General features: G+C 43.6%; 1 protein-coding gene across 1 annotated transcript in view; it reads left to right on the plus strand.

The window, feature by feature from the left end:
* ARHGEF28 (Rho guanine nucleotide exchange factor (GEF) 28) overlaps positions 1-11636 on the plus strand; it is a gene marked incomplete at both ends in the record, with an annotated part of 63990 nt that extends 52354 nt beyond the window's left edge. Inside the window, 8 exons of the mRNA XM_009704847.1 lie at positions 58-236; positions 907-998; positions 1858-2040; positions 4652-4783; positions 5506-5591; positions 9165-9203; positions 9293-9340; positions 11160-11636. Coding sequence (XP_009703149.1) covers positions 58-236; positions 907-998; positions 1858-2040; positions 4652-4783; positions 5506-5591; positions 9165-9203; positions 9293-9340; positions 11160-11636 — 1236 coding nt within the window. The remainder of the gene's footprint in view (positions 1-57; positions 237-906; positions 999-1857; positions 2041-4651; positions 4784-5505; positions 5592-9164; positions 9204-9292; positions 9341-11159) is intronic.
* Between the last annotated feature and the right edge of the window lie 274 nt (positions 11637-11910).

The following is an 11910-nucleotide window of genomic DNA, read 5'->3' on the forward strand; positions in this document are numbered from 1 at the left end:
TGGTGTTTTATAAGAGAGTAATTTATTATTTGCATGTGCTGTGACTGTTTCCCCTAGGACCAGAAGCCTTCTGTTATCTCACTTCAGAGGCTCATAGTAAGAGAAGTAGCCAACGAAGAAAGGGGGATGTTTCTGATCAGCGCTTCGTCTGCAGGGCCTGAGATGTATGAGGTTCATACCAACTCCAAAGAGGAACGTAACAACTGGATGAGGCATATTCAAGATGCAGTGGAAAGGTAGAGGAAAAGGCTTTTGGTTTTCATCCTGGCAGTCTAAAGCAGACAGGAGGTCACTTGAATATTTGTGGCAGCGTGTTCTCTGTTCTGTGGTGCACTGAATCTGTCCTGTGAGGTTGGGTTTTCCTCTGAGCTCAGGATTCACAGACCCCAAAACCTCACCATCACTTCTGCCAAACTTCGCGGTTACTTCTAGTTTCCCACTGAATCAGCAGACCCTTCTCACTCCCCATTAGATGTCCTTAACAGCCACTGAATGCTTCCCTCACCTTCACCTTTGGCACTGGATGTTTTCCAGAGTCCTGTAGGTGTCCATACAACCGTTTTGGGGAAATCCTCAATCATGCCTGTTAGTCAGCTTCTTAAGAATGGGAGGGAAAGCATTGCTCCGCATGAGGCCCAAGCTTATGCTTAGCGCAGCAAACTTGCATGATGGCCAGCCACCCATTTGCTGCATGATGCAGCCTTACCAGAATGAAAAGAAGTCCTTCAGTCTGGTTTATGTCCAGTTACTGCTTTATAAAGAAGGAGACAAATGGCACACTTCTGGATTGTAGAAAAAGTTGGTGCTGATGTTGTGTTCTGTTTATTATGAACACAACACTGTGCTGAAGATGAATATATGATGTGCAGATTTTGCTTTATCCACCTTTGTCTTTCATCTTTGAAGTTGTCCAGAGGAAGAAGAAGGAAAAAAGAGTGAATCTGATGAGGACAGACGTATTGCTGAGGCCAAAGCATCCAGAATTCAGAAATGTCAAGGTGTGGTACCTTTCCTGCCACTCTGAGACCTCCTGTGTCCTCAGGGTTCAGGACGAATGAATCATGTGCCCACACTGGCTGGTGGGTTCAGACTGGCTTGACAGGCAAAGTCACAGTGGAGAAAGCTGGGGTGGTCTGATGGTAAACTGTGAGTTTATTGAAAGAGAACCATTTTATTCCAAACACTTTATATTTTTGCCACATTACTGTGAGTGAAAAAGGAAAATGGATGCTTTCAGAATAAACGCTGAAATTCCCAGATTAGCATCAGGGCCAGATAGTTCCATGTTTGTGGAAATAGCTCAGATCTTCAGTAATTGTGTGTCTTTGTGCTTATTTATGGCATTTCATCCTTTGCTGCTGTTATTTTCACCTGAAAATGTAGCTGATAGGGATAAATTCTGCTTCCTTGGTTCCCTTACACCTAACTTCCATATCTTTATACTGCTGCAAGGAGAGGAATTCCAGCTTCCTGTAGAGAGCCACAGGGAAGGGCATCCTCTGCTCAGTGTAGGAGTTCTTCTTCAATGTTGAGGTACTGTATCAGCGCATCTTCTGGCTGCCTGAGCCAAGTGCTGTTCCAGCATTGATCACTGTGAGTGCAACAGAGGTAGCTGAAGGCCCTGGAGCACAGCCAAGGCCACCTCATCAGGGTAGGGCACTGGCCTGGGCCTCTGCCTGGGTCTGTGCCAGCTTTCATTATGACAGACTATGGGATGAATTTGGTTCCTGGCCACTTAGAAAAGGCCTACTTGAGTTAGCAATGCCTATGCGGTGTAAGGGTTAGAAGGGTGAATGGGGAACATGGTTTGCCTGCAGGATAAAAAATAGTAATACAGTGTTCGCTTTTGGTTGACAGAATCACTCAGTAACCAGGACCAGCAGATCTGTAGCTCTTTGGAAGAAAAGCTGCGTATCTATGCAGAACTGGGACATATGAGTGGATTTGAGGATGTTCATGTAGAACATCACCTCCTTATCAAACCTGATTCTGGAGAAACTCCACAGGCTGCTTCATTGCTGGCAGCAGCACTCAGAGAAGGTGAGTTTGCATGGGAAAAGTGAACTGGTGGCTCTTCACATGGGCAGATAATTCAAGGTAACAAAGTACAGCCGTGTTGTCCTGTGCTGCAATTCTGTCAAGTCTCAAGAGCTGGCAGCATCAAAACTTGGCAAAGGGCATTGAAGAGAAGTCTGTCAAGTTTATACTTGTTGCATGCACGAGATGGTGCCTGCCAGATTGTAAGCTAAGGGGTATGTTTAGTGTATAACATTGTATGTAAGCAGGCAGGGACTTGGTGTTAGGTTGCACGTGAGGGTTGTTTCCTTAGCTGTCCTTCTTGCAGTACAGCCCTGTGAAGCAGATCACAGGATGCAGTATGGTATTGTGTCTGGGCCCTGACCTTCACCTACCTTGGCTCATTTGATGACAGATCAGAATCATGTAGGGTCACATACAGACCAAACTGCAGATGATCTTGGCAGATCTGCCAAGAAACACCTACCAGAATTGCTGTAGGAGCTGTGTTTTTTCTGCATACTATCGAACAGAGAGATGATAGCCTTGTGCTACCGACAGTCCTATCTTCTGAAGGAAGGAAGGAAATGGTATTTGTGGATACTTCACCTAGTTGGAGTTCAGCTAAACTCCTGCTAAACTCAGCTGACAAGAGTCCTGGTAAACTGAACCGTATGCAGCATGGGCTGTATGCCCTTTGAGAGGGACTACAAGATTTTAACGTCACCTGAATTGAGAACTGTGGACTAATAACCACATTTCAACTGATAAAGCAGCAAAGGTTGGTCTCTATTATCATCATGAAGTCAGAGAGCATTTTATTGATAAAACTTGGGTAGGGAATAAGACAGTGATGCAATAGTAAATGTCATTTTAGTTAGAATGGCAGCCTATAATTACAAACTTTATTCTGCCCACTTGTAATTTTCACTTTCTGTCATGCTAATGTTGGTGTTCATGATGTCTTGGATTTCAGGACTCTTTGGCATACTGTAAGGAAATTGCCATTGCTTGCACTGTAGGCAATTTGCGGGATCATTTTCCAGAACAGAAATACTAAGTCCCTGAGCTAATAGTAGACTCTATAGGAATAAAGCTTTGCTCACAGTAGAGAAGGATAGAATTAGAGAGTGCTTAAGCAAATTGGATATCCACAAATCCATGAGATAAGACGGGATAAATCCAGGGCTGCCCAGGGAGCTGGCCAATGCCATTGTGAGGCTGCTTTCTGTCATCTTTGAAAGGTCACAGTGATCAGGAGAGGTTCCTGATGACTTGAAGAAGGCAAGCATCACACCCCTCTTCACAAAGGAATGTATAGGGAGCTACAAAATAGTCAGCCTGAACATGGTCTCTGAGATGGTGATAGAGCAAGTCCTCCAGGAAGCCATTTCTGAGACCATGAAGGACAAGAAGGTGACTGGGAACAACCAGCATGGATTCATCAAAGGGCAAATTGTGTCTGACCAACCTGATGGATGTTATGATGAGAGGAGAGCAGTGTGTGTTGTTTACGTTGACATCTGCAAGGCCTTCAGCACTGTCTGCATTGTCTGTAGTATCCTTACAGCTGAATTGGTGAAGAACATGGACTGCATAACTGGGTGGAAAATTGGTGGGACTGCTGAGTTGAAAGTATTGTGATCAGTGACGTGATGTCTAGCTGGCAACATGTTATCAGGGGATTCCCTTAGGGATGGATCCTGAGACCAATACTGTTCAACATATTTATTGATCAATTTAACCAAGGGATTGAGTACACTCTTAGCAAATTCATGCTGTCACCAAATGAGGTGGTCACCAAATCAATGTGCTGGAGAGACCTCTACAGATTGGGAAAATGGGCTAAGAGAAACGTCTAAAAGTTCAACGGACAAGTGCAAAGTCCTGCACCTAGGATGGAGCAATCCCGTATGTTGGTACAGGCTGGACACTGGCTAGATGGAAAATAACTTTGCAGAAGTGGACATGAGAGTCCTACTTGACAGCAGGTTGGCAATGAGGCAGCAATGTGCCTTTGTGGCAAAGAAGGCCAACTGCCTCCCAGGGTGCTGCATTAAGAGGAGAGTTGCCAGCAGGTTGAGGGAAGTGATCCTTCCTCTACTCACCCCTGCTGTGTCCTCTCTGAAGTGTCGTGACCAGTGCCGGGCTCCCCTGGCCAGGAGAGACATTGATAAACTGGAGCTGACCAGAGGGCTGTAGCACATGGCGTCTGAGGAGAGGCTGAGATAGTTGGTCTGTTCAGCCTTGAGAGAAGAAGGCTTGATGGAATTTTGTTGCTGTCTTCAGTTGCCTAATAGGAGGATACAGAGAAGCCAGATTTTTTGTGGAGGCACATGGTGATAGGACAAGAGGCAACAGGTGCAAGCTGGAACACAGGCAATTCTAATTAAATGAAAGGAAAAATTATATGAACAGGTTGCCCAGAGGGGCTGTGAAGTCTCCATCTTTGGAGATGTTAAAGGATTGTCTGCGCTAAGCTCTGAGAAACCCAATTTAGTTCAACCAGCTTTGAGCAGGACATTGGACTGAAAGTCCCTTCCAACCTAAATTATTGTATGATTCTATGTCATTAAAGTATGCATTAAGGAGCTATTTAAGGGGCCTCCCTAATTCTGCATGTTTTCCTCTCTAGTTGAAAGTCTCCGTGTTGCTGTAACGACATCACAAGTGAGTGAAACAGGCAGATCAGCAGAGGAGAGTATTGAGGAATTAAGTGTGAAGCACAGATTTAGGGCCAATGAAATCTTGGAATCTGTTCCTGGTCGTGAGTAAAATTTGATACTTTTATATATTCAGAGTGCTAAAATAATTGATACCAGATTGTTTTTTTGGAAAGCTTTCTCATTCTGTGGCAGAATCAATAGAGAGTGATATAATAAAAGTTGTCTTTGGACAAACACTTCATGTAAGTTGTCATATAACTTCATTGAAGTAAATGGATGATTTGCATTCACTGCACCTTTTCCGTAGCACATGTCTGCATTCAGCAACATTGAGTCAGATTTGTGTATCTCCATACACTTTCTTGTCATTGTTGCTTAGCTCCATAGCAAATCTATATTGCAGTATAGGCCATTTCCCAAGTCAGCCAATGTTCGTCAGAAGGCCTGAAATCCAGGATTGACACTCCAGTAGTTTCAGCTGTGAAACATAGCATGGATTTCTTGCAACAAAAGTGCAAATAAAGTCCTGTAAAAACCGTTGCTGCAAAGCATTTTTAGTGATATGGCTATACATATCTCCAAACTTTCATGAGTCAAACACTACTAATTTTTAAGGTAGGAAAACTGGATTGTCCCACTTGTGCCATCCTGGCTTCCAAATTTGTTTTTCCCTAGCCTAGAATCCATTATGTAACTCCAAATTATGTAAATCTCTATTTTCAGCATCCTGTGAGTAGCTGTAAAAAACTGTGCCCTTTCTTTCTCTAGTCAGAATATGCTTTGATACTTATCTCTTGCCTTTTATTGGGGCTTTATTTGTTAGATGTAGAAATAAAAGAAGTTGAAGATTCATCTGAAGTCGATCTCAGTGTTGAAAAGGAAATGGCAGGTGCCTGTCTAGATGATAAGGTATTGTAACTGATTTTTCTTCCTATGTTGCACATAGCACTCTGGGTGCTGGAAATGTAAATGCTGTCCAAATTTTTGTGAGGTATCTAAAGACTGTTCCAAAACACAAAGCATGGGATAGGCACATTTCACCCAAGTCCAGATAATTCAATTTAATAGAGGTCACTGCAATTAATAATGACTTTTTAAAAAGCTATCATAAACAGTCCAAATGCAGAACAATTTTCCTGCCAGGTTTACAGATTGGTGGATTGTAATGACAGCCACAGTGATTTTGTACCACTTGTATGGGCCACTTAAGAGCCTGGTTCTCTGCTGTCATCATTCAATACATCCATCTATATGGAGCTGACAATAGTATTCCCTCTACTCCCTCCTCCTGTTCACAGGATGATGAAAGTTTCCTGCAGTGACAGAGACCTCAGCTAATGCAAGGAAGACTTATGCATTGGAAGAATTTCGTCCTGAGAACAAGCACGTAAATTAGGATGGATTTTCTTACACTAGCTTCCTTCAGAATTTTGAATTAAACCAAAACAGAGCAATTAGAGAATAGGATAGAAACTGCCCATTTTTCAAAGTCCCGTAACTCATAAGTAAATCTGAGGAGAAAGCAGAATCAAAAGTCAGTTCTGGGCAAAACTAGGCATGGCAGATTTCATGTAGCAGCGGAGTGTTAGAGTAAGAGCACTATGAATTACTGTGTGGAAATAAAGTGAACTGTAATTATGGAGCCCTTAGGTGGAGAAGCAAGACCACAAAAGGAATAAAGGGGAGAGATGAGAACAGAAGATACATGACTTGAAACAAAAACCAAAGTTTACTAGAAAAGGAAGCGTTAGTGTACTGTCTTTGCATCAGATAATGTTTGTGTGCCTGAAATCTTGGAGGTTTTTTTTCCTAACTGTTTCCGGAAGACTCTTGCTAATACGCTACTCTCCCTATAACCTTGCCTCTTTTCAGCTCTAGGTCGTCTTACTTACCAGACTGCTGTGTTAGAAGGGAGTAGGAAGAAGTGTGTGTGGAAAAAATGGGGTGAAAACAAAAGTCCAAGTGAGAGAGCACAGCAGCTAGGTGAGGGGAAATAAATAACCTAATAGAGGATAGAGGGGCTCAGTTCTAGCCCATTAAAAGTTCTAGTAGCTCCACGTGAAAATGTTACCATTGGAGTTAACAGAGAAGATAGAGCCAGGCTTTTCTCAGAGGTGCACAGCAAAAGGATGAGCGTCCAAGATTACAAGTTGCAACAAGGGAAATTCTGACTGTATATAAGGGAAAAAAATCACCATGAGGGTGATCAAGCAGTAACAGGCTGTCCAGAGAGGTTGTGGGGTCTCTGTCCTTCGAGGTTTCCCACAATTGACTGGAGACGGCCCTGAGCAACCTCGTCTAACTTTGAAGCTAGCCCTGCTTTGAGCTGCAGCTGGACTAGAGGGATCTGCAGCAAACTTTTCCACCCTACGTTATTACTCTGGTCTGACCTTTTATTTAGGCAAGACTCACGTCACAGCTTACCATGTCAGATTCAGACTTACCAGGAGGTGGCGGAACGAGCAAACAAAAGAGGCAAGACAAGAGCTTTCAAGGGCGGAGGGTGTTCTCCTGCCTGCCTTTGGTCACTGGGTGTGCAGTCCTGGGATTCTGGGCTGGCAGCACCGAGCTCAGGCCAGCTAGCCTGGGAAACCAAGGGCTGGACAGCTCGGGGGTTAGCTGCTGACCAAGCATCAGAAGGAAGACCGTTGCCTGTTCAACAAGTGGGGTCCCAAGCAGGCAGCTGAGAGAGGTGGTCTTCATCTTGTCCCCCCCTACTCTTGCCTTGTAATTGTATTTTCAGGTGGTTTTCTGAGGCGGTGTGCATGCAGCCTACCCTGGGATCTGACCATCCTCATCTCCACTGCTGCTCGTTGCTCTGAACCAGGGTGCTAGGGAAGAGTGACAGGGAGGTGGCAGTGGTCCACAGCACAGGTTCGAGAGCTGAATATATTGCTTCGGACCTAGCTGGACTTACAGGGCTTGTGCTGAAGCTGTAGCAGTGCAGCTGCAGTGCTGCTGTCACGCCAGCTAGTTCGACTAAACTTGCCTTGGGCTCATCCCCCAGCGCTCAAATGGTGCTGCAGTGAGGAGGCCACAGAGCACTTGGACTGGCCACTTGCTACACTTTGGCCATGCCAAAACCAGCTAAGCTTTCAATCTCCCTGTACACCTCCTTTATTAAATTAAAAAGAGCTTCAAAAACTGAAAAAACCTCCACTCTTTTTCAGCATGCTGGCTTTTCTTTGTACACTCACTCTTCCTCACCCTACCAGCATCTCCTTCTCCTCTCTCTCCCTCTTGGCCCTGCTCTTCCTTGTTGCACACTGCTCATCTTGGCTACCCAGCAAAGGGAAAGCAGAGCTCCGTTGTGTTGGTCCTTGTGCTGCACAGAGGCATCCGTGGAAGGTCCTCTGCTTCTCATAGCAGAGCTGAGCAGTTGTGGCTCATGTGGCTCATGGATGCAGTGGGGAGCAGAGGAGGAGGTGAAGATGTGGAAAGGGGATGGAGGGAAATACTGAAAGGGGAGAGAGGGAGAAACAGAGAGAGGAGTGGAGAAAATATCTGAGCTGGTGCACCCTTTCCCCCCTAGCTTGTCTGCATTGAGCTGCGTTTCAGCGCCTGGCCTTTTTCATCTTCATTTTCAGTTATCGCAGCTAAATGGAGCAGCTGCTTTGCTCTCTGAGGTGGAAAATGAGACTCAGTAGAGAACTTAGGAGGATCAGAGAGAGAGAGCAAATATTCCCCAAACCCTCCTCTGCTCCTCTGAAAAAAAAAAAAAAAGAGAGAAAAATCATACAGGAAGTCTTTTCAGTGTAGCCTCAGAAGGGATTGTGTTTTATTTCTCCACCGTTTCACCTTATCTTTCTCAGAGGAGCTGTTCTTCATGCTGAGGAGATTACGGGTGGCTTCACCCCATAAATTTAGAAAGCTTCTTAGGAAAAGGGAGCAGGGTGGAAAGTGTGAAGTGGCTGAGCCTCACTGCAGTGGACAGTAGTAACCACGCTGCACAGTGTAGTGGGCACGCAGCCTTTGCTCAGTGCCTCACAGCACATCTAAGGCATTCGCTGTAACCCATTAATGTGACTTCTGCTAGCTTCTTGCTGCATTAATATCTCTGTTTTTGAAGAGTCTTGTACTGTTTCATCCTGCTATAAGTAATGTAAACCCACTGTGCTGTATATACAGAAGTCTGGTTACTGTATTTCAAAACTGTCAGGTAAACAAAGAATGAATGGAAATGTCTTTTCTGTGTAACATTAGTCACGAGAGGATTAGAATTGTGGATGAAATATTTTTGTTTTTACAGTTGTGCTTAGAATCTCTAGTGATTTCCACGGAAACTCCAGTGTTGATTGATTATTAGTCTTCGTAGGTTATTACTTCTGTCTTTTTTCACATACTCACAGAATGGTTTGACTCAGCACTGCATATATTAGCAATATGAATGTCTCCACTAGTTTAAAAAAAAAAATAAATTATCTAGATGATACAATTCTAAAGTTATAAACTACTTTTTAAAGCAACCTGTGTTTATTTTAGGGAGGAAGTATGAGTTTCCCAGGATCTACAAGGACAGAGGTGAGTTTATTTAAACCCCAGACAGAATGTAGTAACTATTTAGTTAACAGTGGTCAAACCTTTGAAGATCCTTCTCTTTTGTTTTCTAGATTGTACAAGCAATCCAGAACTTAACCCGTCTCTTGTACAGCATGCAGGTGACTACTCCACTGCTAACTTTGTAGAGTAATTAGTCTTAATAACTTATTTCTAAAGGTTTGTTATCATGTTACCCTACTTTTAGACATTATGTCAGTGATATTTATCTCCACTGACTGTTGCATAAGTTATTTTATAATTTATTTTTATTGTACCTCAGTGGTAGGTTTCTTTTAAGGACTGAATAATGCTTACTTGCTTGGAGATCATTCCTCGCCCCCGAAAAGGACATCTATAAATTCCGAAAATCTAGGGGAAAAGTAAAATGATGGCTCTAACTGTACATGAAATGACGTCAGTTCAGATTTCTAAAATTATAGTTCAAAATATTGAAGAATTTTAATATTTTGTTTAGAATATTTTCCTGGCTACTAATAAACAGTGCCTCTGCCACTTAGGTAGCAAACTCAACCCATTTTAGATATTTCAATCTCAGTTAATTACTGTGCATATTCTGTGAGCCTTAGTCTGAAGTTTTTGCCTCTTTCATGCTAAGTTTGAATGTTTTAACTTATTTTTTCTTATTTAGGTGCAGTTTTATAGTTTTATTTTAAAATGTTTCATTTGAGTATGTTTAATTTTTAGACCCTCTTGACATTAGCGTATTTCGTAATAATCCTAGAAACCTTAGGCTTAGAAGTGGATTGAAGCAACACAAAAGCAAAATAAAAAGCTTGTAATTTAGGCAAAATCTTTGAAAAATTAAAAACCAGATAGTTTAACACCAGAGGGGCAGTGAAGTAAGGCTTGGGATCATGCCTTAATTGTTCAGACCATGAACTGGCAGTAAGGTGCAGAGAAACAAGCAGAGGATCCCGTTCTTGCCCTGTTTACAGGTCACTGGAACTGACCCAATACTGGAGAAAGAGCCAAGAGAAGTGGGAATTGCACATTGCATATAGTTAAAAACTCTTTCTGGGGTGGATTCCGTGGGGTAGCGGGACTGTGGGAATTTTCTGGAAATGTCTGCTGAAGTAGATTCCCATGTCAGCTCTTGAAGATAGGCTGTGCAACAAGTGCCTCAGCCGATCTAGGGCTTTCTTGCTTTTCTTTCTTCCTAATCCCAGCTATTTATTTTTGTGTTATTGCAGGACGTCAGTGTCTTTAATGCAAACAATGTCTCAAAATCATTATGAAGGACGGAATGTAGCGGTCTTAGTTGTAAAATATTGAAACATCAAAACCGAAATGCTTGCTATACTGCAGATTTCTGCTGGCACAGATACCTCATGTAGGTCAGGTGCATGCAGCAGTATGGTCCTGACAACATGGCTATGTTGGCAGGTGCCTGTAGGACTGATGTTAGTATGACTGTGCTGTTGCAGGTTAGCAAGGAGAGCCATAGGGTTGGAGTGAGCTGTGCTGGAAATAGTACAGTACTATCTGTATGATCCACATCTGTGTTAGGAATACTTCACTGAGTGTAGTATTCCCAGTGCCTTAATGCCCTCTTTAAACATGAAAAATCGTTTTTCCTATGTGTGTTAAGATCCTCTGACAGAACAGGACCCCAGCTGTAACTGAAGTGCATATGCACAGCTGTAACATGAACATATACAATAATACTAAGTGTAAAGTGTAAACCAGAAGCTGTGTTATAAGTGCTTGAAATGCTTGAGTGCTTTTAGAAACATCTCTTGGTAAAGGCATGGTCACAGAATTTTCTCTACTTGCATCAGAAAAAACCTCCCAAAAAGCTTTGAGCACTGATATTAGGGGAGTTTGAAGCATTTTTGTATAATGCTTCTATGTAAAAACATAGAAAGGGATTAATGCTAGTATTTAAACATTCGTGTCTGATTTTGTTGTGGTGTCTAGGCAGCACTAGCTATCCAGGACAGCCACAGAGAGCTCCATAGGTTACTCCTGCAAGAGAATGAGAAGACGGGTCGGGGCCATGGTTCTCTACTACACCTCCTTCTGGAACAAGAAAAATTCCGGAATCTGGAAAAACAAAGGGTGGAGCTGGCCAACATTCACAAACTGAAGCAGCAGTTCCAGCAAGAGCAGCAGCGGTGGCTGCGTGAATGCGAGCAGCGGCAGCGGGAACATGAGGCGAGGGAGGGCTGGCTGGGGCGTCGGGAGCAGGAGTGCGGGTGCCAGGAGGAGCTACTGGAGAGGAGCCGGCTGGGACTGGCACTGCAGCTGCAGGAGTACCAGCAGAGCCTGGAGAGGCTCCAGGAGGGCCAGAAAATGGTGGAGAGAGAAAGAGACAATGTGAAAATGCAGAAGCAGCTCCTCTGGCACTGGAAGCGTTGTCAACAAAGCCTGTTGTCATCCACAGGGAGCTATGAGGTGTGTGGTTTCCCCACTGTAATTATATTCCCAACTGCAGACCTAGAGAGACTTTCCTTGCTGAGTAGACTAGTACATCTGCATTTTGTTGGTTGGTAATGTAATGAGTGAGCATGTGGGAAGCTGAGGTTCAGGCATATCCAAGAGCTTTGTTTGAACCTCATGAAGTTTGGCCAGGGGAAGTGCAAAGTCCTGCCCCTGGGAAGGAACAACTCCGTGCATCAGTATATGCTGGGGACACCCAGCTGGAAAGCAGCTTTGCAGAAAAGGACCT

This window comes from Cariama cristata, unplaced genomic scaffold (genome assembly GCF_000690535.1).
Source record: "Cariama cristata isolate BGI_N322 unplaced genomic scaffold, ASM69053v1 scaffold14097, whole genome shotgun sequence".
In the NCBI taxonomy this organism is placed as follows: Eukaryota; Metazoa; Chordata; class Aves; order Cariamiformes; family Cariamidae; genus Cariama; species Cariama cristata.